We start from the raw sequence: 24,891 nt of genomic DNA on the forward strand, positions 1-24,891 counted from the left end.
ACTCAGAGGACCCTTGGTCAGGTATTTACTGCAGATTCTTGACAGTGTTCATTTGGTTTCTTGGCTATATTGCTTCCTGTCTGAAGTTCCTCATCCATCATGTTTAAGTTTCCCTTTCAGTCAAGACCAGCCAACTGTAAATATTTAAAGTAATGACCTTTGGGAATTAACCACCCTATATATTTTATTTTCGTAGGGTCTATAACATCTCCAGCATCTTACAAGGGACGCAAGAGACCTACTCCCAGAGATGACATAGAGCGTTTTGACGAAGAGGAATGGCCCCTGAGGGATGTGATATTCGTTGAAGATACAAGACCAGTTCCTATTGGAGAGGTTCTTGCTGTCGATGGAATCCAGGTAATATCCTTTGTTAGCGATCCAGGTTATGCAGGTTAATTCATAGTAAGTGCCACTTTTGGTTGCTGGAATTTCCTTAGCATTCCACATTTGTAGGAAATTAAAATTTCAGTATGATTAGTCCTGCATATGTATGGAAGGAATGCAGTACACTTTTGTATTTTGAAGTATTTTAACCATACCGCTGAGTCCAAATGCATAAGCCCCAGAGGGATGGCCAATATAGTACATACTATTCAATGTAAAACTGAGTTATGTAACTTCATTTCAACTAATAGTGGGTGACAAATTTTGGAACAGTCCTGTTAAAGAAGTATCGTGAAAATCTTTAACTTATCTATTTATCCAGTTATAATACTGTTAGTAACACATATAAAGTAGAAAGTGGTTTAATTTTATGCATGAACTAACTCTTCTGGCCAGCAGTGTGAATTAAATACTTTTGGTTGGTGATTTTTGCTTAATGAAAATAAAAATGAATTGTGACATGAATTATTTTTACTAAGGTATAGACTTGAGTTATGGGAGTGAATTTCCAATAGAAGAGTCTTCTTTGTGTATAAAAATAGGGATACTTCATTGTTGCAGAAATTTCATTGTAGATGCAAAACCATTAAACCAGTAGATTTGTGTATCCCAGAGAAATCTGCGTATTCTTCAACACAGTGTTAGACACAATAATCTGAATACTGTGATGCATTATTGCAAAGTACCACTGTTTGTTCATCATTTGGGATATTAACACAATATATTAACCCTTAAACGCCGAGCTTCTATTTACAAAAATGTCTCCCGTATGCCGGCGGCATTCGGTGAGTTAGCGCCGAAGTGAAAAAAAAGTTTTTTTCAAAAAATCACAGCACGCTTAGTTTTTAAGATTAAGAGTTCATTTTTGGCTCCTTTTTTTGTCATTGCCTGAAGTTTAGTATGCAACCATCAGAAATGAAAAAAAATATCATTATCATATATAAATATTGGAATATATGACAGCAAAAAAAAAAAACTCATATAATTGTATACAAATCGCGCTGTAAGCACAACGGTTAAAGCTAATGAGTTAATTTTTTTTTAGTTGTATTGTACACTAAATTGCGATGATTTTGGTATGTAACAAATTGTAAAATGATCAAAGCAACACAGTGAGAATATTATCACAAAATGATGCATGAATTCGTAACGCGCTGACGTAAAAAAATGTTTTTTTCAAAAATTCACCATAAATCGAAATATTGTGCTAGAGACTTCCCGTTTGTTGAAAAATGAAGCTAATTGATTGAATATTACTAGACTGTAAGTGTTTTAGCTTACAATTGCAGTTTTCGACCATTTCGGTTGAGTTAAAGTTGACCGAAAGTCGAATTTTTTCTATTTATCATGATTTATATGAAAATATTTCAAAACTGATAAAAGCTACAACCATGAGTTATTTTCTGTTGTATTGTACATGAAATTGCGCACATTTTCATATATAAAACTTTATGTAACGACTAATATAAAACGGTGCAAATATTATGACAACGAGACGAAAGAATTTCTGAGATGTTCGGCCGAGTTACCGAGCAGACGTAAGGAAAATGTTTTATTCAAAAATTCACCATAAATCGAAATATTGTGCTAGAGACTTCCAATTTATTGCAATATGAAGGTAAACGATTGAATATTACTAGAATGTAAGAGTTTTAGCTTACAATTGCGTTTTTTGACCATTTCGGTCGAGTTAAAGTTGACCTAAGGTTGAAATTTTGGCAGTTATCGTGATTTATGTGAAAATATTTCAAAACTGATAAAAGCTGCAACCATGAGCTATCTTCTGTTGTATTCTACATGAAATTGCGCACATTTTCATATATAAAAGTTTATGTAACGACTAATGTAAAAGCGATGCAAACATTACGACAACATGATGAAAGAATTTCTGAGATGTTTGGCTGAGTTACAGCGGCGCGCAGAGCGTAAGGAAAAAGTTTTTTTTTTCCAGAAATTCACCATAAATCGAAATATTGTGCTAGAGACTTCCAGTTTGTTGCAAAATGAAGGTACATGATTGAATATTACTAGAATGTAAGAGTTTTAGCTTATAATTGCGTTTTTACCATTTCGGTCGAGTTAAAGTTGACGAAGCTTGAAATTTTGGCAGTTATCGTGATTTATATGAAAATATTTCAAAACTGATAAAAGCTACAACCATGAGTTATTTTCTGTTGTATTGTACATAAAATTGCGCACATTTTCATATATAAAACTTTATGTAACGGCTAATATAGAACAGTGCAAAAATTACGACAAAATGACGAAAGAATTTCTGAAATTTTCGGCCGAGTTACCGTGCGGGCGTAAGAAAAAAGTTTTTTCAAAAATTCACCATAAATCGAAATATTGTGCTAGAGACTTCCAATTTGTTGCAAAATGAAGGTACATGATTGAATATTACTAGAATGTAAGAGTTTTAGCTTACAATTGCGTTTTTCGACCATTTCGGTCGAGTCAAAGTTGACCGAAGGTTGAAATGTTTTGTAGTCGACGTACGGTACGTCCACTTGGCACCCAACAGACAATTTTAGTCGACGTATGATAGTCCAGTAGGCGTTTAAGGGTTAAGTGTGGCACATACTGCAGATGACTATCCTGGAACATTTTTTAGAAGCCTTGAGCTCTCTCTTTCCTTTCCAATCTAGCCCTCCCATTTTTTGCTCAGTGGTTTGACAAACAACCTTATAATGAAATATGTCCTCTTGTAGGTTGTTGTTGTACCTCAAACAAAGGAAGGTAAAGGAAATCTGCGGGTCATTCACCGAGACCAGTTACAAGTCATAAGAGCAGGGGGAAATCCCAGGGTGCCTGACTGCTATCAGAAGACACCCAAAAGGATACCAGTCATTGAGCAAGGACAGATTCTTACAGTTGCTGTGGATGCCAGAGGTAAGTTTGGGTTGTTTTGGATTCATCATCATTTATAAATTCGTGTCAGATTTTGCATTTATGGTGCTAGACGTCTTCAGGGCCGTAATTAGGGGCGCAGGGCGGTTGGCAGCTCGGATTGTCAAACCTTGCGATATTGTCAGTAGAGCATGAAATTACTAATCAGTTGGTCTTTGATGTTGTTATTAGCAAATTTGCTTCTAACAAAGCTCTTAGGGTTCTCTTGTAAATTGCTGTTGTTTTTGTTATAACTTTATGAAATAAATAATTGAGATGTTAGGGCTTAAAATGTACGATTAATTTTCACCGCTTCAGTACTTTTTGGCACAAGAATGGAGCGACACTTTCAGAGTGCGCCTGAGGGCGCCGCTAATGCTAGTTACACCACTTGACGTCAGATTTATCTTATTGCCCTGTGTGTAGTTTCATCATGTGCTTAGGTCATTTTCTGGTGATAAGCGTGGAAATAGCATATGTTACTGTAGTGTTTTCTCTGGCATGGAGCTTTTGAGTGGTTAGGCATATGGCAGTTCATCTAATGCAGAAGACATTATAAGAATTTCAGTTATTCATCACTGACAGGGAAAACATGATTTGTATTGTGCTTTAATAGTAATTTTAGCTCTTCATGCTTTGGAAAGCAATGTAATTTATTTTAAGTTAATAGACCACTTGTGATAAAAGAGAAGTTCATGTATTTATATGGATTGTTTACCATAAATTCTGTTGTCCTTTGATATGATGACATGATTGAAAAAATGTGAATAATTAATTGTAGCATGTTTTTATGTAAATGAATTTTGCTTTTGTTGTTCTTAAAGAGGCAGTTTTTTAGAAAAATATTTGTGTTTGTTTGTTTGACCTTCAAATTCAGTAATTGTTCACTTTAAGGTTCTACATCATTTAGTAGAGTTGAGTTTTTGAGTTTAATGTGAAAATAATAAATCCACAAATGTTAAGCTACTGCTTTGTTTAACAGGCGTTCATGCAATTGTTAAAAATGGCAGCCGTCTTTCGTATGTCATATACAATCTTAGCTCTGGGAAAGCTGAGCAGGAGTGTGTGTTTCCCACCGACAGCACGGCTTTTATGGGTACAGAGCCGTCAGCTATATCCTTGACTATTACTGGAGAGGTAAGGAATAGACAATTTATTGAGTAATTGGTATTTATCTAATTTTTTTATTGCCAGATGTAGATAATTCAGTTCTGTATAGACCTCTTTGCCATGCTTTTGGCCTTTTTTTTTTTTCTACTTTTCGTGAGTCATATCACCTTACGTCATTTAAGAAGCTTGTTTTCAGTGTCAGGTTCCTACTTTTTTCTCCTGTATAATGCATAGATTTTACACGTCTGTGCACCTCACGCAGTGCACTGTAGGCATTACTTAAGGTTCATTGCAGCATCCTTCGGCCCCGAGCTGCAGCCCCTTTCATTCCTTTTACTGTACCTTTGTTCATATTCTCCTTCTTCCATCTTACTTTTCACCCTCTCCTAACAATTGATTTATAGTGAAACTCCGAGGTTTTCTTCATGTTACACCTTTATGTCCTTTTAACTGTCAATCTCCATTTCAGTGCTTTGCCTTTGGCTTGAATTTTATATTCTATCTATCTTAGATTTTACCCTGAACTGGGTAAAAAAGTTAAGCTTACTACCTTATAGGTCATTGTATAAAATATTACTTTTTCATAGATCTGTATGATGGAGAGGTTTTTCATAAGTAGAATTGCCATTCCCTACTCTCCCATATTTACTTCAACCTCTAGACATCCAACTTTGTCTTGTCCCAGTTTTAGCCCCCTGATTGAAGACCAAAACATCCTGTCCAGCCCTTTGAATTTTAAAATGAAAGCTGGTATTTGTGTAAGCTACTAAAAAGTTGTTGGGATCCTAATGAACATTCTTCTCTTTTATTTTTTCAGAGTGAGAATGTTGCTATCCTCCGGGATGGAAATAGTACTATTTATCCCTTGAGTAAGGACTGCGTAGAATCTATAAAAGATCCGCATTGGCCAGATCTACCTCCCGTTTCCTGCTTGGGGGTAGCAACTCACTTCCTTCACGGTGCAGGGGCTCATCAAAAGAACCACGTTGCCTTGCTTGTCTTAGCTCTCAACACACAAACTTTAATGCCTAAGATCCTTAGGTGTGATCCGGAAGGTGTGAGACAGGTCCTGGCTCTCATTGAGAATGAACCAGCAGGTACGATATTTCATGAAATTTGGCGGTTTTTAGGTGGAGTGAAGTAAGATTTTATGGAATAATTGGAAGGATTTTCGAGGTGCTGTCAGTAATGCCTTGAATGCTACTGCGGATGATGCTATAAGTTCTGGGTGTCTGCTTACTTAGATGTCCAACCTTTTTCATTTTACCTTACTCTAATTTTATTGTCTTTAAAAGTTAAAACTATATGGGCAAGTCATTTGTGAGTATTTGAGATGTGATCTAAATCTATGATCATTATAGTTTTAACATTTGCTAGTCTAACTACTAAAGTGTGATTGAAATGTAATAGTAAATTAATCTGTAATAATTATAATTTTTACATTTTAGGTGGAGTTGCTAATCTCACCACAGAATCTATTGTAGAAGAAAAGTGTGATGGCAATAGAAACATTCTTCATGCCTGTATATCAGCATGTTGTCCTGTTACAAGTAAAGAAACTGAAGGTGAAAGTGTTCTGGAGAAGGATCCCATCTTGGGGAGCTTTGCTTGGCCTCCAAATTCCTCAGAATCGCTTAATGACACAGCAAGCGCACCAGGACCTGAGGATGATCTTATGACACCCTCGTCATCCAAAACCACCCCAGGTCCTAGCATGCCAACTCTGGGAGTGTCGGATCCAAATGAACGAAAGTCGTATTCCTTAACAATACTGAGGAACATTTGTGATAGTCCTGCACTTGCTCCCCACCTTCGGAACCTTTTGATAGCAAGAGATTCTAACGGGTTCACCCCTTTCATGCTGGCCGTGTCGGGAAGAGCTTACCAGGCAGCCTTGATCCTCTTTGACGTAATCCATCGTGTCGCTCATGACAGCGCAATGGACTCTGAGAGTGAGAGACGAGCTGTCTCGCAGATGATTTTCCCTAGGGGCAGTAACCCTGATGACTCTCCGCTTCATGTTCTTTGTTATAATGACACATGTTCTTTCACATGGACTGGTGCTGAACATATCAATCAGGATATTTTTGAGTGCAGAACATGTGGGCTTGTTGGGTCTTTGTGTTGTTGTACAGAATGTGCAAGAGTATGCCACAAGGGTCATGACTGCAAGCTAAAGAAGACTTCTCCTACAGCATACTGTGATTGTTGGGAGAAGTGCAAGTGTAAAGCCCTGCGATCAGGGCACCAGGCAGCTCGATTTGACCTCCTGTCACGACTCATCACAGAAACAGATCTAGTGAATTTACCCAATGGCCGAGGAGAGAATTTACTTCTATTTCTTGTTCAAACCGTTGGGCGCCAGGTCACAGAACAAAAGCAGTGGCAGAGGTTAGTTTAAATTTCCAGTGTTCTGGGAGAAGTGTTAGAGTTTTATGTGCATGCTTTTGATATATATACTTTATCCAGAGAAATTTGTTGTCAGATTTTAATGTAATGTCAAGTGCTGTGTCTCTTGCATAGAGAGTAAAGTAGTCATCGATTATAATAAAGGTATAGTTACTTACTTTAAATTTACTTCAATCAGGTGCCGATCATCTTCCTCAACACGCAAAAATACCTTGTCCGACGTCGTCAATTTGGAAGTTCCGGACCACGATTTAGAGCCACCCAAGTTTAGTCGTCGGGCTTTAGAGCGCCTCTTGAGCGACTGGGCTGCCGTCAGAGCGATGATCATGACGGGCCACAAGGAAGAGACTCCTCCTACAGCTGCGTCCACAGATGAAATCCACTTCATGCAGTTTCAGGGCCATACCACACATCTGGATAAATTCACCTACTGTTTGCTAGTCAAATTAGCAACCCAGGTAGGCAAGGTAGACCACAATTATTTTTTTTTTTATGTAGGTATTGCTGCACTGTTTCTTGTACCAAAGTTTCTTTGCTGTGGGCAATGGCTTCCAGGTGCATTGCTCTTGTATCCTCTCACCTAAGCTGTCCAGCTTTAATTTAGCCTTGCTCTAATTTCCACCCTTCAGTGAATGATCTATATTTTCTTGGTAGCCTGTTTTGAGTAATAACACTTGATAACAACAACTTAGTTGCCTTAATTTTATTTTTTTTTATAGCCAACCATGGTTCCTTTGGACAGGGGAGTAACCTCGTCTGTGTGCTACCTTTTACTAAGGGGGAGGTTGCAAGTCTTGCGTTGCTATTTTGTACCCATCTCCACTGGCCTAATTCAGGTTTATTGCTACCACCTCAGGATAAACCATAAACAAAGTTTGGTAAAACTTTATAACAGTTGCGCAGCTTATTTCACACTAGAAAATGTACGAAAAATGTTTATTTTGGCGTAATTACCTTAACCATGCAGTAAGTGAACATGCAAAATCCTATAACAAACAGTAAGGGGGATGATGTTGGGAATCCGGGGTTATTGGGTCGGGGGAACCAACACAACGGAGGAATTCACGAAACAGATGGAAGAACTTGCTGAACGGAAATGTGGACGTTCTCAAACCACATGCCGGTCAGCCCTGATATATTAAGGCGACAATGTGCTCAGCGACCAGCTGAATTCTTGTAGACTTTATCGCTGGGGAATCAATTATTTTTTTCTTAATTTGGCAACATTAAGGCAACAATGGCATTTATAAATCAAATTTAACACTTTGTGCCCTGCAAAAAATTCAAGGGTGGACTTCCTATCCCTAGATATAACAGAGATATCTACTACACTTAAATCACAACCAAGACAGAGATCCATTGCGTTCGCGGGCAGAAATCAAATGGACGAATTCAGAGCAAGGCCGACAAACCAAGGCCTAGCTGGTATAATCCTAGGCCTATGATTGGTTGGCCTGGATCAAATCTAAATTGGAGAATATGATAGGTCAATTAGAAAAAAACTGCACGTGCAGTGACCCAAACCTGGTCTGGGTATGCGTACAAGCCTTTGACCTAACCTTCAAAATGCCCCCGACCGTAACGACGTACTGCGGGGACCAAAAGAACTACTGGAGAGCAGCATAGCGTGTCACTGGTAACAACTACTTGAGACTTGAGAAAAATCACGTTTTGTAACAAAATGGTGTGGTAAAGAAATTGTCGTATTTCTGTCTGTTATATGTCTTAATGGTCGTATTTTAGGATGGAGAATAAGTTTTCTTCTGTAATGTTTTGCATGTAAGGGGCTATTTATCAAGATATAGGATGTGCAATCTTTGTAAAGTATTACCCGAAGTTTTGTTTTAAAGACAAATGCACTAGCTATCGTTTTACTAAATGCTTTTAAAAAGATATTTAGTGTGACTTTTTTTGTGTGTGGTTTAGAATTAGTTTTGATTACTTCATCAAAGAGAATACTGTTTGCAGAAGTGTTTTTTATTTAAATTATCAACCATTACATGTGCAAGATTTTTGTATATTGAGGTCCATGTTACTAGCTTTGGTGAAGGATCTTGGTTTATTGAAATGGATATTTTATCCCTGCTGTGATGCTCTTAATGATTCAATGTTTAAGAGGCTAAAGGTGTTTTGAACTAAAATTTTTCTTAGTTGTGATATATCTGTATTATAAAGCTTTTAAAAATTGATGATTTTTTCTATTTTGGGGTGAGACATAAGATATATTTTAACTTTTTGAAATTAAAATCATTATTGCTTCCCTTTTGAAGGCTGAGCATCGCAACTTGAAGCTGAAGCAGCTCATTAATAGTGATGACGAAGAAAGAAAGATGATTGCAGACACAATGGTTACTGCCTTGATCAACACGTTAATAAGGGAACTCCATAATGACAGCATCCCTGGGAGAAAGCAAGAAGCAGAAAAGGTAAGTTGTGTATAGTTTTACCATTTAATATTAACCCTTACATGCCGGGCCTAAAATATATATTGAGCACACCCATTGAGCAGTCCCTCGTAGGGGGATAGTGCCATCAGTGCATCTCACGTGGTACACTGTAGGCATTACTTAAGGGTCTTTGCACGTCCCTTTGGCCCCTAGCTGCAACCTCACTCATTTCTTTTACTGTATATCCGTTCATATTCTCTTCCTTCCATCTGACTTTCTTCCCTCTCTAACAATTGTTTCAAAGTGCAACTGCTTTGAGGTTTTCCTCCTGTTACATATTTCAAACCTTCTCACTGCCAGTTTCCCTTTCAGCACTGAGTGACCCCATTGGTCCCAGTGCCTGGCCTTTGGCCTAAATTCTATATTCTAATCTATTCCTTGAGCAGGCAGATTTTAAGGTTGGTCAATTTAAGAAAAAACATCAATGTAAAGAGGAAGATACGCAGATTCATGTGGTGCAAGAAAAAATTTTCTAAAAAAAATTTTGTAACTTCCACAGGAAGTTGAAAGTGAATATTTCGAACCCTGTGCCGGGCCTCTTTTCCAAGACACTCGTAAAAATATGCAAATTTTACTAAGTTGTACATGTTTTTGTAATAATTTTTTTTATTCTGCTCTGTAAAATTATAACTACAGCTCACACAATATCATAACAGATAAGAACGAAAATCAGTAACAAATTCTGAGTATATTATGGTAAAATATTTATGAGATGTACTGAGATGGGGAGATGCAGTACCTTTTTGTAAGGTATACATGTATTTTTTAATATTTCTTTGCACTTTACTTTGCAAAATTACAATTATAGAGCTGACATACTATCTTAAAAGACTAGAACTAAAACCAACAGCAATCCATGGGTATATTTATGAGCACATAGATAACAAGACGTCCTGAGGTAGGAAGGTGCAGTACATTGCCCCATGAAATCTCAAGTCACACTGATCCACCTCTATCCTGTATTGAGCTACTAGAGTTGCCGTAAGTCATTTATGGCCCATTGAAGTGAAATGAACATTTTTCCCACAAAATTTGTTCAAACCATATGGCACGAAATATTGATTCTCACCTGAGACACCCCACTGTAGAGCTATTATTGTAGAGCTATTATTGTGCCTCACATGATCATGCCTATCCAGTAAGGGTTAAGGTCTATACATCAGGGTCAATAGAACTGGAAAATTGACCAATAACTATTTTTTCAGTCCTCATGGTTATAGTTTGTCTAATAAATGAGTAAAATAATTTGAGTATTCAAGGTATTTGCTGCTACATAACTACTGATTATATTACCCAAAATGCACAAAGGTTTGTAGCCCATTGGGTACTTTCACGTTGTGAAACTGAGGCCTGTCAGCTGCAAAATCTTACTGTTTTTAAATCAGGCAATTACGATTATGTGACAGAACTAGTCTTCCACATAAGCAGCACTTTTTTTTATATATATATATACATCAACACCTGATGCTTTTGCCCCTGAATTTTGTCCCACTTCTTTTGTAATAATGGTTCTTTTGCAGAGTTAGAGAAAGAATGACTAGCAGTGGTTTTGAGCCCAGTATTTGAGAAGGATTTTGTGTATTGAAATATAAAGCCCTGTTTATGGGAATGTAATGCACCTCATATTTTTTCTTGAAATTTAGACATTTCTTTTGATTGTCTCCAGATTTTACCAAACTTATTCCTTGTCACCTAATGTCTTTACTCTTTGTAAATAATGAAAAGTAATTATATAAATATTAAAGTGTCTGCTTTAGGGTTAGACATATGAATGTGTTTAACAATTATTTTTACCGTAGCAAATTTTGCCAGACCTGGATAGTAGTTCCAGGTCTGGCAAAATTTGCTACGGTAAAAATAATTGTTTTTCTCTCCTGTGTGAGGAATAAGAATGTATCCAAAGACTTGAGTGTTTGCATTTTTGAAGTGTTGATAGATGGTGTAAGTACTTTGTATATAGTTGCTCTTTTGCATCATGTGATGATGAGTAATTTCAAATGACTTTAGCTGTTTCTGTGGCCTCATTTTTGTTTTTTCAATTCCTTATCTTTTCTGTCAAGGGAAGAATCTGTGTAATTTTTTCTAGCTTCGTTCAGGGCAGGGTTAGGTAATTGCATATGCTTGCCCTCCTCACATCACATCACCATTATTCACGTAGTGACTTCAGGGTTCCCATTACTGGGTTTGGTGTTCAGTGGGTTATCTCAGCCCTCCAAGTGTCTTGTGGGGTTTGTCCCTGAATTACTTTTGAGTTCAAATCCTAATTCATGCCCTTCTTGATCTCTTGGTCCCTCCTTACCGCTCAGCACCTAGCCACTGTGATATCCATAAATTCTTGGGAAAACTTCCTCAGTGAGACTTTTCATGTGTACCACTTCTGTAAAATCACCCAAGAGAGAAACCTTCCATGTTTAATCCCCTGTAAGACCTTTCATCTCCCATAACTGATTTCCCCTTCCCTTCTCATCACATAATCAGACCATCAAAATCGTCGAGATCAACCACTTTTATCATATGCTGAAACCATCTCAGTCTTGAGATATTCTTCTATTTACTAGCTGTGGAACATAATGCATCACTACTGTTACATTCTTTATTGTGTAAGAAATCCCAGTTTTCCTAAAGAATAATGTTGTACCTAACATTTTTCTTTTACTTTGTCAACAGGTGGCCAGGAGGTTTATAGCTTCAGTGGTGCGAATATTTGTTATTCTGGCCATTGAGATGATGCCAAATGTCGGGAAGAAGAAACCAGGCAGTTCTTATACTCAGCCACTGGCAAAGTGTATAAAGGTTAGTGTGAAAAGGAATTATTTGTGTAACCTTCTGATCTTTCTTGAAGTTGCTATCAAGCACTCCGTCTCTTCCTGAAGAAAAATGGTAAGGGCTCATAATAGTGTAAACTTCAAGATATGGTGAAGTCAGTGCATAATGCACATTTCCTTTTGCAGAATGAAGTTTTGTTTTGCATAGGTACTTCAAGTTTATGTATTATTTTTATTTTTAAAGTTTTCAATTACCATCTATTTTTCACATGGAATGGATTATTGACTGTCATAAGTTTGAGTGGTCGCAAGATAATAAGGTATAAGCTGGGAATAAATGTGACAGGTTTAAGCAGTTACTGGTATAAAAAGAAACCCTTGGAAGTGATAGTGACTCCTTTGAGATTGAGTATCCATTTAACACATGGTGATTACTATCATGCATGATCCAGTTTCAGCTATAAAGTCCACTGTAGTATTAACTATAAATGTATTTTCTGTTGCCCTTCATTCCAAACCAGTGAAATTATATCAATCTGCATTACTGTGATGCTATCTATTTTGCATTCCTTTTATTGCAAAAAGTATGACAAATCAATTTTACTTGTGTACCATAAACCAGTTTGTGTAAGTGCTATAAATGAGCCCTAAACTACAGGTAGTTTATGTGAAAATAATACGGTGTATCATACTCATTTTAAGTGTTAATTTTGAATTTAGTTAATAATAATTGTGATCATTATGTAAATTAAAAGAATTCATTTCCATGTACAGTATATGTATCTGTTCCTCACAGGTATTTGAAAGTGTCATTCCTGTGGCCGTTACTGAACTTTGTGACGCTGCTGATGCTCTCATGTTGCCAGTGAGACTCAACTATGTGAAACCAACTGCTCCGTTTCCTCTGACCTCCACTCACGTCGATGCAAACCATGGCTGCAAGGTAGGGGCTTAGATGTGTAAGGTTTAAATATGTCCTCCTTTTATTAATTTAGGGAGGGCTTCTAGCTTTGAGTGAAGTACCACTTCCATATGTTTTCACAAAGTCTCTTAGGCCTCAGTTGCACTGCTTACTGCAGTTTACTTCTACATGTCAAATTTCATAGTTGCCTTGCTTTAATTTTCCCTTCTCATTCAAGAAAAATTTCAGCCCAATCATGTTTGTATAGAAGTGTGATGCATTAGTCTGGTTACATTACTTATTTTCACAGTTCAAATTCACTTATTAAGAGCTATTTACTGTAGTGTCATAAACTACAGATAGACTTGAGTACAAGAGTATTTTGAAAACTGGGAGGAAGTGTGATAATTTTAATAATTTTGTACTTTTTTTTTTTTTTTTTGCATATTTTCATTGTATAAATCTTTGTTATTGTACCCAGCATACTGATCTTAATTTAGGATCTGTACTTACGTATTAATTATACGTTTAGAGTGATTTAACAGTCTGTAATAGTAGTCTTGTTTTTGATAGTTCTAAAGTGAGAATATTTTCATTAGGAAATGTTTGAGGTTGAACCTTTACAAAGACAACATCAGAGATCTGGCAGCAGCAGCTTAGACTTGCCGGCATCTGCAAGTGTTGTCGATGGTGAGAGCTCCAGTGTGAGTGGTGTCGGGTTGGTAGGTGGAAGTGGAGGCAGTGGGAGTGGTCCTGATGGTGGGGGCAGTGCTGTAGGGGAAGAAGAGGAAACCATTGAGGACGAAGTTGCTTCGAACATGTCTAGACCAGGTCCCACTTCTAATCGGCAGAGGAGAGTGAGACCAGATCACATTCTTCCCCCACAAGGCGATGAGCAAGAAGGCGAAGGTAATTGTTTGCTAAAGCTTTCTAAGTAAAACTGAAAATAGTAGATGACAATGGGATGCCTTGTTTGTAATCAAGGAAATGTATTTACCTCCGGGACCTGTTTATTGAAGTTGCAATCTTTAAAAAGTATTTGGGTATTAGGGGGGGAGGAATACTTTATGTATTTCTGTGTTTATTATATGAGAACTCCGTAATGATTGATATGTTTATAAGCCTCTCTATTTTTGTTTTTTAGGTGGCAGCGAGAGAGATGATGTGAACGATCGTTCGGAACAGGAGGGAGACGGTGGTGGTGAAGTTGAAGGTGGAGAGAGTGACATGGAACTTGATCTTTTAGCAGAATCAGACAGTGACAGTGATGACAATCAGTCTGCTGTAGATAATGCCTCCAACCAGAGGTCAGTACAAACGGGTGCTACTGCAGGCAGTGATGGTGAAGATGACTCAGGAGAATCATCCCCAGGTGAGGATGAGGACGACGAGAGTGAGGCAGCGGAGACGGATGAATTTGATTCTGGAGAATTGTTCTCAGATGAGCAGTTGGAGCGAAGGGTAAACACTTCTTCAACTTCACGCAACATTGCTCCCCACAACTTGCAATGGGCTGTGAGGAATCCAAGAGACAGTACCTCACGATCTGGAGGGTCAGCTGGGGGACCTACCACTTCAGGATCTTCAAACACAACTTCTAGTGGTCTAATTTATATTGACCCAACCTCCCTGAGGCATGGGCCATCATCCAGTTCAACTGTGACTCCATCATCGCATGAACCAGTAAGCCTGGCAACCACCAACAATACACTTGCTAGAGCATTTACTATCATTGTGCGGCAGATGAGTTCACTTCTTAGTCTAGCTTGCGACGTTGTGAGAGATGGAGGGTTAACCTCAAGAGCCACTGGTGGTAGTGGGGGTGTTCCAGGAAGCAGTGGCGGTATCAACACAACCAGCCAGATGTATCTTACACCCACTATCATTGCTGCCTTGCTTAAACAGGTGGATGCCCGACTTCAGCCGACCTGGGATTGGCTTTTGAGTCTAATGGACTCCACAGAGTCTCAGTTAAGGTAAAGGTTGCCGTATGTTGAGGTACGGTTTTGCAGTTTTAATTTTTAATGGCAGTTGTATTCAGACAGCTGTAGCTCCTTGAATGGACAGCCCAGATAAAGTCTTAAAATTAGCTGTATAAAAGCAGACACTTATTCAGATACTCAGTTATGTCACTGAGATTTAATCTTTCTTATAATCATTTCAACTGTTTTCATTTGATGTAAGTATCGTATTGAATTTACGGCATGTTGGAAATAACTTAAAATGTTTTTTGTTCAGTGGTAAAAACTGACCAATTAATCTGTCACGTGTTTCCGGATGCAGATGAGTGTAGTCTTCACATTTGAAAAGTTAAATAGTGAAATATGTTTCTGGCCCACATAAAGTCAATATGGCTTTGAAATGTCTGTTCATCATTTCTACTCCATAACAGCCTACACTAAATGAAAAAATAATGATGGTAATTTGTAAATTAGGACATTGTAAATTAATTTACTGCAGCCATAGTCTGTTGTCATTGCCGATGTATAAAAAGCCAGCTATTATGAGCCTGTGATTCTCATTTTATGGGTTGTACTCACTGCCATTACTTTGTCCAGGATTGGAGAAATTTTCCTGATGTGATTAAAGTTTTGATGATGGATAGCATTTTTCAGTTTATGTTTTGGGACTCTTGAGGTAGATAAGAATTTGGCTTTGTTAAAAAGGACTAGCATACTAACCCCATAATTTTCTCTGCTAAAACCAGGTTTGGTCGAGAATTGAACCAACTTATTGAAGGCAGCGGGGGTATTGGTTCATCATCATCCACATCCCCACCTTCTGGAAATCTACCTCGCCCCAGAGACCGAAGCGCTGGACGTACAGGTGTGCCATTTATTCGTGATACACTCGCAGGGCCGTTGTCAAGGTACCAGAGTGCTCGCAGAGGTGCAAGAGCAGCTACGTCTACGACTGATCCTCAGAATGCTAGAAGAGACACCCTCTCATATGTGGTGTCACTCTTGCGAGCCCATAAAAATGAACACTGTGATACGTTGCCAGATATTGATGTAGGCTCTCTTAAGCATATAGGTAAGTTGAGAGATAAGTTGTCTTTTTCTCCTCGGAGTACATGACATTTTACAGGCAGCCCCCGGTTATCGGCGTAAGTTCCACTCCCCATGGCATGACGATAACCGAAAATCGGTGATAACAGTGTTTATCAGTGCCAAAAATCGGATATTGGCACCGCTGTTAAGTGGGGATTGGTATTGATAACCAGAGATCGGTGCATATTGGCGCCGAAAGTCCAGTTATCGTCATCGCTAGACAAGCGTCATAAAACCAGATCACCATTAACCGAGGCCACTGATAACCGGGGACTACCTGTATTGTGGATGGTAATTGATTGCAAAGTACTTTGGACCAAGTTGCGTTTGTGTAATGCTCAACACTTTTATTGTAACTGGAGATGATAAGCAGGCTTATTGGAGCTATTCTTATCAGGATGCTAATACTGATGTTATTTTTAGCACATTGCTCCAGTTAATTCATGTTTTTTATTACTTTACATTGTTTTATATTTTTTGTTCTGTCTTACTTTCCCTGTGGTCTTGCTCCTCATTCCACCTAGCTGTTAATATCTTTTACTGTTTTTTACTTCAGTTTTCTCCTCTCATTCTTGAGAAATGGTGTTTTTGTTAAATGAGATTTAATATTATGATGATGATATCAGTCCCAGCTTCCTTAAGATGTTTCTCTGACCTTCATTTTTCATTATCATCTCAATGAGCTAAAAGCAGGAAAGCTTTTCCGATTGAGGTTTGCCTTTTGTATGCATGTTTTGTGTAAACTGTTCTCATTTTCTAACTCCAGAATCACTTGGTCAGTTATAACCAGTTTTAGTAAAGCATCCTTCGGGAAAGAGGATTAAAAATTTAAGATATAGTAATACAGTAGGGGTCAGGTAGTTCGCTAAGGTCAGGAAGTGATAAACTGTACACAAAAGCACCTCACTTGGTATGCTGTAGGCATTACTTAAGGGTCTTTGCAGTGTCCTCTTAGCCCCTAGCTGCAACCTCTTGCTGTACCTCTGTTCATATTCTCTTTCTTCCATCTGACTTTCCACTCACTCTAACAATTTTTCTTAGTGCAACTGCAAGGTTTTTCTCCTGTTATACCTTTCAAACCTTCTTACTGTCATTTTCCCTTTCAGCGCTGAATGACTCAGATCCCAGCACTTGTCCTTAGGCTTAAATGCTATATTGCATTGCTTTGCAATCATCCTCTTGTAAAGTAGGTTCAAATTTTTCAGACAATGGCCCCAGGAGCCATGGTGGGAATGGAATGGAATATAGAGTTTAGGCCAAAGGCCAAGCACTGGGACCTGTGAAGTCAATCAGTGCTGGAAAGGAAATTGACAGTAAAGGAGGTTTGAAAGGTGTAACAGGAGGAAAACCTCACAGTTGCACTATGAAATAATGGTTAAGAGAGGGTGGATAGCAAGATGGAAGAAAGATAATATGAATGGAGGTACAGTAAAAGGAATGAAAGAGGTTGCAGCTAGGTGCTGAAGGGACGCTGCAAAGAACCTGTTAATAATGCCTACAGTGCTCCCTATAAGGTTTACTGACAGCAAGGTGACTAAGGTTAGGGCTGTGCTTTTGTAAGTCATTGGAAGCTGAATATTTGTGGCTCTCTGGTTTTTAAAATTATTGCATGCCATTAATGGATTACATTATATGGAGCATGGGGCAATTTGGGTTGTTTTTATGAGTGCTTTTGCTTTACTTGAAGTTGGTGTGCTTGTGGTCTCTCTTTCTCTCTCTTTTATTATCTTTTAAGATTACAAGAATTACTTTTTTAGTTTCTGTTGAGATATAATATCCTGATATTTAACTGTGAGTAACTCTTATCTTTTATTTTTCACAGCGTATGTATTCGATGCCCTTATCAGTTATATTCGCTGCTGCGAGAGCGACAGTAATGCTCACGTTGACTCGGGCGGAGCGGAATGCACAGGGTTCTCATGGGAACGTGACGAGAATGAAAATGAAGATGACATAGATGACTTGCCTTCCATCACACCATCAGCAGGTGACAGCGAATCTGCAGACGAAGATTCTAATTTATCCAATTCGAGAGGGAGAAAGCACGTGTTCTTCCAGGTAAGGCAGGATTTTAATTCCCAGCAGATTTCTTCTCTTAATGGACTCGGCTGAGTCCGCTAAGAATGATTGAAAATGTTTTTGTACTTGTCAGAGAAATCTGGTATGATAGGCTTATCAGACAGTTGTTGAGCCCCTCTTGTGCGTCTTGTGGGGTTGGAGGATGAACGAACGAACAAACACCCCCATGTTGACTAACGCTCTTCTGGCTGTGCCTGTGAGGGTGAATGGGGAACAGACACAAGTTCACACAAGACCAATGTTTTCCTCTTTTTGCACCATGTCATGAAGCAATATGCAGATATATCTTTGAATTTGAATAAGTAAATCAGTACTGTGAATTGGATGATAATTACAAAATAATGTTCATATACGAAACAAACCCTTGGTCTTAACTTCATGATAAATCACCTAGCGCCAGCTGGAATCTTTATATGGAAGTGTGCTAGACCATAAGTTTTGCAAGTTAGCCTGAGGGATACCGTATTGTGTTGGTTATATATGCCAGTCTTCATTATGTAAGGGGTAACCCCTCCCCCCAACTGTCCAATAAGTTGGAGTGGTGCTAGTTTCTTGAAAAGGCTGACCCTGTAAATACATGTAAAATTGCATGAATTCTTTATACTTACGTTGTCGAGTAGTCACCTTTTCAGTTTCAAGTGAACATGCCAGGGGAAGTCGTAAGAGAAAGAAGAGAAGTTTAAGGCAAAAAGGTTTTTAGAGAAAAAGGTGTATGTTGAAGCTTTAATTGAGAAAGTAAGACAGCAACCAAGTATTGCTTGGGAAGAGCAGTATGGGTTTTAGACAAGGGAGAATGTATCTAGATAGTGGTTTAGGGATTGTCTATTGAGAAGTTTGCGAGTACATGGGAAGTTTCAATCAGACATGAGCTCTGAAGTGAAAGGAACTGATATATAGGTTTTCATTTTATAAGTGTCGGGGGACAAAATTGTATCACAGTGAGTGCTGCTGTGTTTAGGAGTGCTCAGTAATTATTTTTACATGTGTTTTTAACCTTAATGCTGGTTTTTTTTTTTACATTTTAAATGAAGTTTATAAAATGTGTCATCCAAGCTAAAATATTTTGTGTGTGTAAGGTTTTTACCTTAGATCTCTTACCTTAGTCTTTTTAAAGTATGACAGCTCTAACATGAAGTATAAAACATGCATTCTTTTTCCTTAAGTATTGTATTTCTTTGCCTTCAGAGATCACAGTCAACACTTTGTTTGGGGTCCCAGAGCGCAGATGTCTTCAGTACCCCGTTACAGGAAGCTTTGCCTTTGGCAGATAAGCCTCATCTTCTGCAACCCAACGCCAGGAGAGAGGAACTCTTTGGCATTCCCCGCACACACACCTATAATGCCAGTGAGTTTAAAGTTGAATTTTCATAACATTTCTATGTTTCCTATTTATTCTGAATTCTACTGGTAGTGCTTTGTAATTCATGGCCATGGCTCAAAAGCAAAATTCAAAATCTTGTTTTCAGGAAGCTTTATTTCATGTTTGTTAATGAGTATTCTACTTAACTTTGCTTTTATTTTTCAGGCCATGGTACAAGAACACCATTAGATACCCCACTCTCTCGTCTAGGGGTGTTGGACAACTTGCACATGGTTGGCCCTTATCCACCAATTCCACAACAGTCATATGCACACATGCTGGGTTCCACGCGAACCTTGGATCCCCAGCCAACGGACTTATCTGTATATACCTCTGGACCCGTTAGAGATTTAAAAGTAATTTATAACTATGCCTGCATGTTGTGAAAAATTGTCAGTGACTACTGCTACAAGTAGTAATGATGGAATCACATAAATGATTTTCATTGATTATTTTTAATATAATTCAGAATGTTTTTAATCATCTCTTTCTGGTTTTTAAAACTAAAATTAGGTTGAAGTCAGACATCAGACTTTCCTTTAGATTTCAATTCATTCCTCTCTGATTAGTAACTTAACCTATGGTTGCTCTGGTTCTAGGACGAAGATTTGAGCGAGGATAGTGGCGAGACTTCTCAGGAAAGAGCTCCAATCATTGTTTCCCCAAGACGCACAGGGAGTAGTTTAAGTGGGGGCATTGGTGAGCCTAGTAATAGTGCCTTGTCCTCCTACTCCACTGACTCTGCCCCGACTCGTTCCATCAAAAGTGTCATTGTTCGGGTTGGGTCTTCTCCCGTAACCAGCCCATTCAAGTCAGAGGTAAGGCTTTGGAAATAATGTTATGCATATATGTAATATACACAATGTGATGGTGGTGTTAGGATATGCAGTGGTTTGTAATTGTTGTTAAAGAATGGTTTGTGCTCCAATTTGAAAAGGTAAAGAATGCATGAAGAATTGTCTAAGGAGCCTGCTCTACAAGTAAATTTACATGTGATTTGTATTACATTTTGTCAGTGTTTTTAAATAGAGCATCCATTTCAGGTGGTAACATCGTCGTCATTATCATCTAGTTTAGCATCAATATCTCCAACTCCATCATCGGCTTTGGGAGGACGTGGTGGAGCAGATCTTTTAGTGGTACCTCTTGATGGCAGAGCCAGTAGAAGTGATATGGGCCTGCATGCTCCACATGACGTCTCAGCAAATGTTACCATAGACACTACACATGACCAAATGAGGTAAGGAAGGAAAGGTGGTGCTTTTTGTGTACATTGGGTTCCTCCAGTAATATTCTGGAGATGATCCAAAGACATCACCTCAAATCATTTTCAAATACTAAATTCCAGAACTGAAGAGAATTATCATTTTCTAATTATGCTAGAAACTTGCTTTGTGTTGAGGTTGAAAACTGGTGTTACAATGTCAAGGTTGTTGATGCTGCTACATTTGATAAGCTGTAAAATTATTGTAGAATCCTGTATTGTGTATTTCTTGAGTGTTAATTTTTCTCTAAAAAAATTTTCCTCTTCCCTTTTGCACTCACAATTATTGCATAATTTTTTTTTTTTTTGTAATTTTATTTTGTGGGGGCTTGAGGGTTTTATATATGCACTGACAGTATTTGTTTTGTGTTTTATTTTTGTGTGTGGGAGTTATGTTTACTGGGAGCTTGAGTAAAGTTTTACAAAATGACTCAAGTAATTTACACCTGACTGAAATGCCCCTTAACCTTCACCAAGTGGGTATACTATATTTACATCTGTACCTAGTCTAATGTAACCTACGGCCAAGTAGAGGGCAGGTTCCAACTTTATCATTTTATAAATCAATACCGGAGTTTGCATTACAGATTAATGGTCTTTGAGGCTTGGTTCCTGATGAAAGTTTTATTTTGGATGATTACAAGAAACTGTAATTAAATCGATCATTTTGGGCATATTTTCTTAGTAGTATTTGATGTGGTTTGGCAGAAAATCCCTCATGATTGTTAATTGATTTTTATTTCACTTCACAGGCCAGCATTATTGAGAAGTGGCGTGTCACAGGACTTGCTGTTAGGTCGCTGGAGATTAACTCTGGAGCTCTTTGGAAGAGTATTTATTGATGATGTTGGAGCTGAGCCGGGTTCCATCATTGCCCAGTTGGGAGGTTTTCCTGTAAAAGAAGCCAAATTTAGAAGAGAAATGGAAAAACTGAGGAACTGTCAGCAGCGTGATTTAAATCTTACCAAGGTATATATGTAAACTGCCACTACAGTAACACCTCAGCTTATCAACAACAGTGTAGCTTGGGCTAGAAAATGTTTATTTGTTTGTTAGTAATGCTATAGGGTCCTTGTTACTCATCAGAAGGCGAGACCCTTAGTTTATCTAGTATGTTGAGGGGATACTGTAGTGGCTTTTTTTTTTTTTTTTTTTTTTTCCAACCATTAACTTTTAATCTGTTCACACTGAAATATCCCTGTTCTCTGGCTTTGCCCCTTGTTTGACAACAAACAGTATGACAAGTTCTGCAATTAGAAATATGACTTGGTCTTTGCATGGAAGTAACTTACAATTGGAATCGTAATTTATTCCCGTTTTGACGCGTGAGCTTTGGACAGTTTGTTGTATTTAATATAAAGGCTTTTAATACTGTGGCCTAAGTGTAAACTGTAAATTTTTTTTTTTTTTTTTTATGATTGCCCATTTTCCTTCATGATTTTCTTTCTCCAGTTTATACACAACGTGAGGATAATTTCCTGAAGTCGGTAAAGTTAAACTTGAAGAAAGACAAAACATAAATGCCATACAAAACTGCATGATCATTGTACCATTACAGGGTACTATACTCCATCGGCTCCTTCATGGCGAAAAGGGCAGGGCATGGGAGGTGACCGGCGCTGCCACATCAAATATTCCCACTCATGTTGTATGGTATATGAAGGCAGCATAAGTTATACAACACAAATATAATTGTTTGCTAATCAATTTTGCCAATTATTAAAGGCCCTCGTAATTTTCTAGCATTTAACAACAATAAAACAACACGTTTATTCTTAAACGTGACAAAAAAATTTCCAGGGCTGCCAGTTCTTCTCTTACCTGTTAAGCTGACCTCAGGGCATGAAGATGTCAAACAGCCCGTGCCTCCACAAAGGAAGCTCAGTCAAAACACTCACTGACTCATTAAGGAGTCTGTCGCCTTACAAACAACATGGAAGGAAGTCCTCGTTCCCGCATTAATCTTCATCCACAGGCTCGAGAAATCGATCATAAATAGTCCTGGCATTCTTGTGTATTATTATCAATATGACATTCATGACCCAAATAATCATCTATTTGTTTTGACAAACCCTTATGAAGACTATAAAACACAAAAAATATTTTTCATCCGATATGGGCATTTATGCAAAGGTATCGTGTATGTTATAACGATAAAAACTGATACAAAAACAATGAAATATTCCGAGTAAAGGGCAAAGCTGGAACTAAGTCTGTAAAGAAAAGAAGATATATGAATAGAAAAATGTTATGAATACTCTAACTGGAAAGAAACGAAGGACCATATTATGAATAGATGATAAATTAAATAGCTGCCGATAATCTTATTTGTGTAACCTCATTATATTTATGCTGCGCTCTCTTATCTGTGTACACACACAATCCTTTTCAAATGTCGATTGCTCTCTCTCTCTCTCTCTCTCTCTCTCTCTCTCTCTCTCTCTCTCTCTCTCTCTCTCTCTCTCTGTATATATATATATTATATATATATATATATTATATATATATATATATATATATTATATATATATATATATATGAATATATATATGTATATGTATATGTATAGACATATATATATACACAGTAAATTGACACAAAAACAAGTAAATTAAAAGTGCGGAAGCCCAGTAGCGTGAGATAATCACAAGGAAGGTCCAAAAAGAGATTCAATGAGGCCTATATGAAAAACAGAGACCTGGGAGAATGGAAATATTTTCGAAGGAGTGTCGAGGCAATAGAGAACACCCAGAAGTATACTGCTCCCAGGAGACATTAACAAACGACAAGGAGGTTAAACCCTCTTGACAGAAGCACGGATTAAAAGGGGTAAATGGGAAGGGTAGGCCTTTAAAAACTCGAGAGAAGTACATTTGGCAACGAAGGGGACAACGCCTAAATCGCCATGAAGGCGTCGATAGAGTATAGTGTACATTTTGTATGTGATGGATGTATTTACAAGTGCATGTATCATATTGAGGATAAATATGGAAAAGTATTTTACATGTTTTCAGTATTATTAAAAAACTATAATCATCTTTTTTTTTTTTTTTAATAATTTAAAAGTTTGTTTGTACATATTGAAAGTATACAGGTTACTTTCGTATGTGAAACAAGTCTAGTATAATTGATTATTAGTATCAGGCATATCAAATATGTAATTATTAAATGCCTATTACAGTATCTTGTTTGGCAAAATTGTGTTCACTTGTAGGGTGCACTGACAAACCTTTCTTTGCATGTAATTAGTAAGGTAATCAGTTCCCATATCCTGTTGGATTTAGTACTTTTTCCAGTGTATTCTTCATAACACCTGTTATTTTACAGATTGACAGAGAACGAGGGCAACTCATAACACAGACGTTCAAAGAGCTAAACACCCAGTACAACAATTATCACAGGCGTGGTACACAGTCGTCCCCGCCTCTGGCCGTAAATCGTGTAAAGGTAACATTCAGAGACGAACCTGGGGAAGGGTCGGGAGTTGCAAGATCTTTCTACACCGCGATTGCCGAGGCACTTTTGTCAGGAGAAAAATTACCCAGTCTGGAATCATGTCAGGTAACAGGTCATTGCTATTTGTATACTACATTTAATATAACATTTATTCATCATAATTGTCATCTCATCAGTAGCTTTATTTTTTGCAGGTTTTTCTTTTCTGTGATCAGACTTGGGATCAGTTCTCTTCCCTTTAATGCAATGCTCTGTGTAAAGTTTCCATCAGCTCAGGCCTTCTTCTGTGTGCTTTCTAAAAACTTCAGAGCCTGCTGATGGTCATGTTATTGTACTTCCAATAACTTCTTTCTGATTGACTGTTCTTCCCCACTTTATATTATATATGAAGACCCATACAGTAAACCCCCTGTATTCGCGGTCTCACGATTCGTGGATATCTCTGTGGAACGTATATACACATTATTCACAGAAAATTCACCCATTCATGGTATTTTTCACTGAGGAATATTCACTAAGTGCACTTTTTTTTTTATAAAACTATTAAAATACTCGGGTATAAGCATTTTTAGAATTTTTTTTACCAGTGACCAGAGTAAAGTTTGGAAATGAAGATACCGTAGTTAGGGAAGTTTTATCTTCATTTTCTGTGCCTTTAATTAATTTTAATTATTAAGAACAAGCCTATTGGCCAGCTGTATTGGAACTAAGAACTTTTAGTACTGTGGACTGATTAACTACCTAATAGTAATGATAGTCGATCACATCACAAGT

At 37.8% G+C, this 24,891-nt stretch overlaps 1 protein-coding gene across 3 annotated transcripts in view; it reads left to right on the forward strand.

Annotated features, from left to right (window-relative positions):
- Positions 1-24,891, forward strand: part of hyd (E3 ubiquitin-protein ligase hyd) — a 51,216-nt gene that overhangs the window by 14,128 nt on the left and 12,197 nt on the right. For 2 of the 3 annotated variants that reach the window (XR_010858132.1, XM_067133160.1), the window contains exons 12-30: positions 197-360; positions 3,099-3,279; positions 4,259-4,413; positions 5,204-5,483; positions 5,835-6,777; positions 6,974-7,262; positions 9,066-9,221; positions 11,910-12,035; positions 12,804-12,950; positions 13,508-13,817; positions 14,053-14,884; positions 15,616-15,941; positions 17,781-18,016; positions 19,223-19,382; positions 19,563-19,753; positions 19,997-20,215; positions 20,441-20,637; positions 21,414-21,630; positions 23,989-24,222. Coding sequence is in view for 2 of the 3 variants with exons in the window: in XM_067133160.1 (XP_066989261.1) it covers positions 197-360; positions 3,099-3,279; positions 4,259-4,413; positions 5,204-5,483; positions 5,835-6,777; positions 6,974-7,262; positions 9,066-9,221; positions 11,910-12,035; positions 12,804-12,950; positions 13,508-13,817; positions 14,053-14,884; positions 15,616-15,941; positions 17,781-18,016; positions 19,223-19,382; positions 19,563-19,753; positions 19,997-20,215; positions 20,441-20,637; positions 21,414-21,630; positions 23,989-24,222 (5,363 nt within the window). In the remaining variant the exon portion in view is untranslated. The remainder of the gene's footprint in view (positions 1-196; positions 361-3,098; positions 3,280-4,258; positions 4,414-5,203; positions 5,484-5,834; positions 6,778-6,973; positions 7,263-9,065; positions 9,222-11,909; positions 12,036-12,803; positions 12,951-13,507; positions 13,818-14,052; positions 14,885-15,615; positions 15,942-17,780; positions 18,017-19,222; positions 19,383-19,562; positions 19,754-19,996; positions 20,216-20,440; positions 20,638-21,413; positions 21,631-23,988; positions 24,223-24,891) is intronic. The other variant, XM_067133161.1, reaches the window with a different exon arrangement.

Source organism: Macrobrachium rosenbergii, chromosome 33 (genome assembly GCF_040412425.1).
Source record: "Macrobrachium rosenbergii isolate ZJJX-2024 chromosome 33, ASM4041242v1, whole genome shotgun sequence".
Classification (NCBI taxonomy): domain Eukaryota; kingdom Metazoa; phylum Arthropoda; class Malacostraca; order Decapoda; family Palaemonidae; genus Macrobrachium; species Macrobrachium rosenbergii.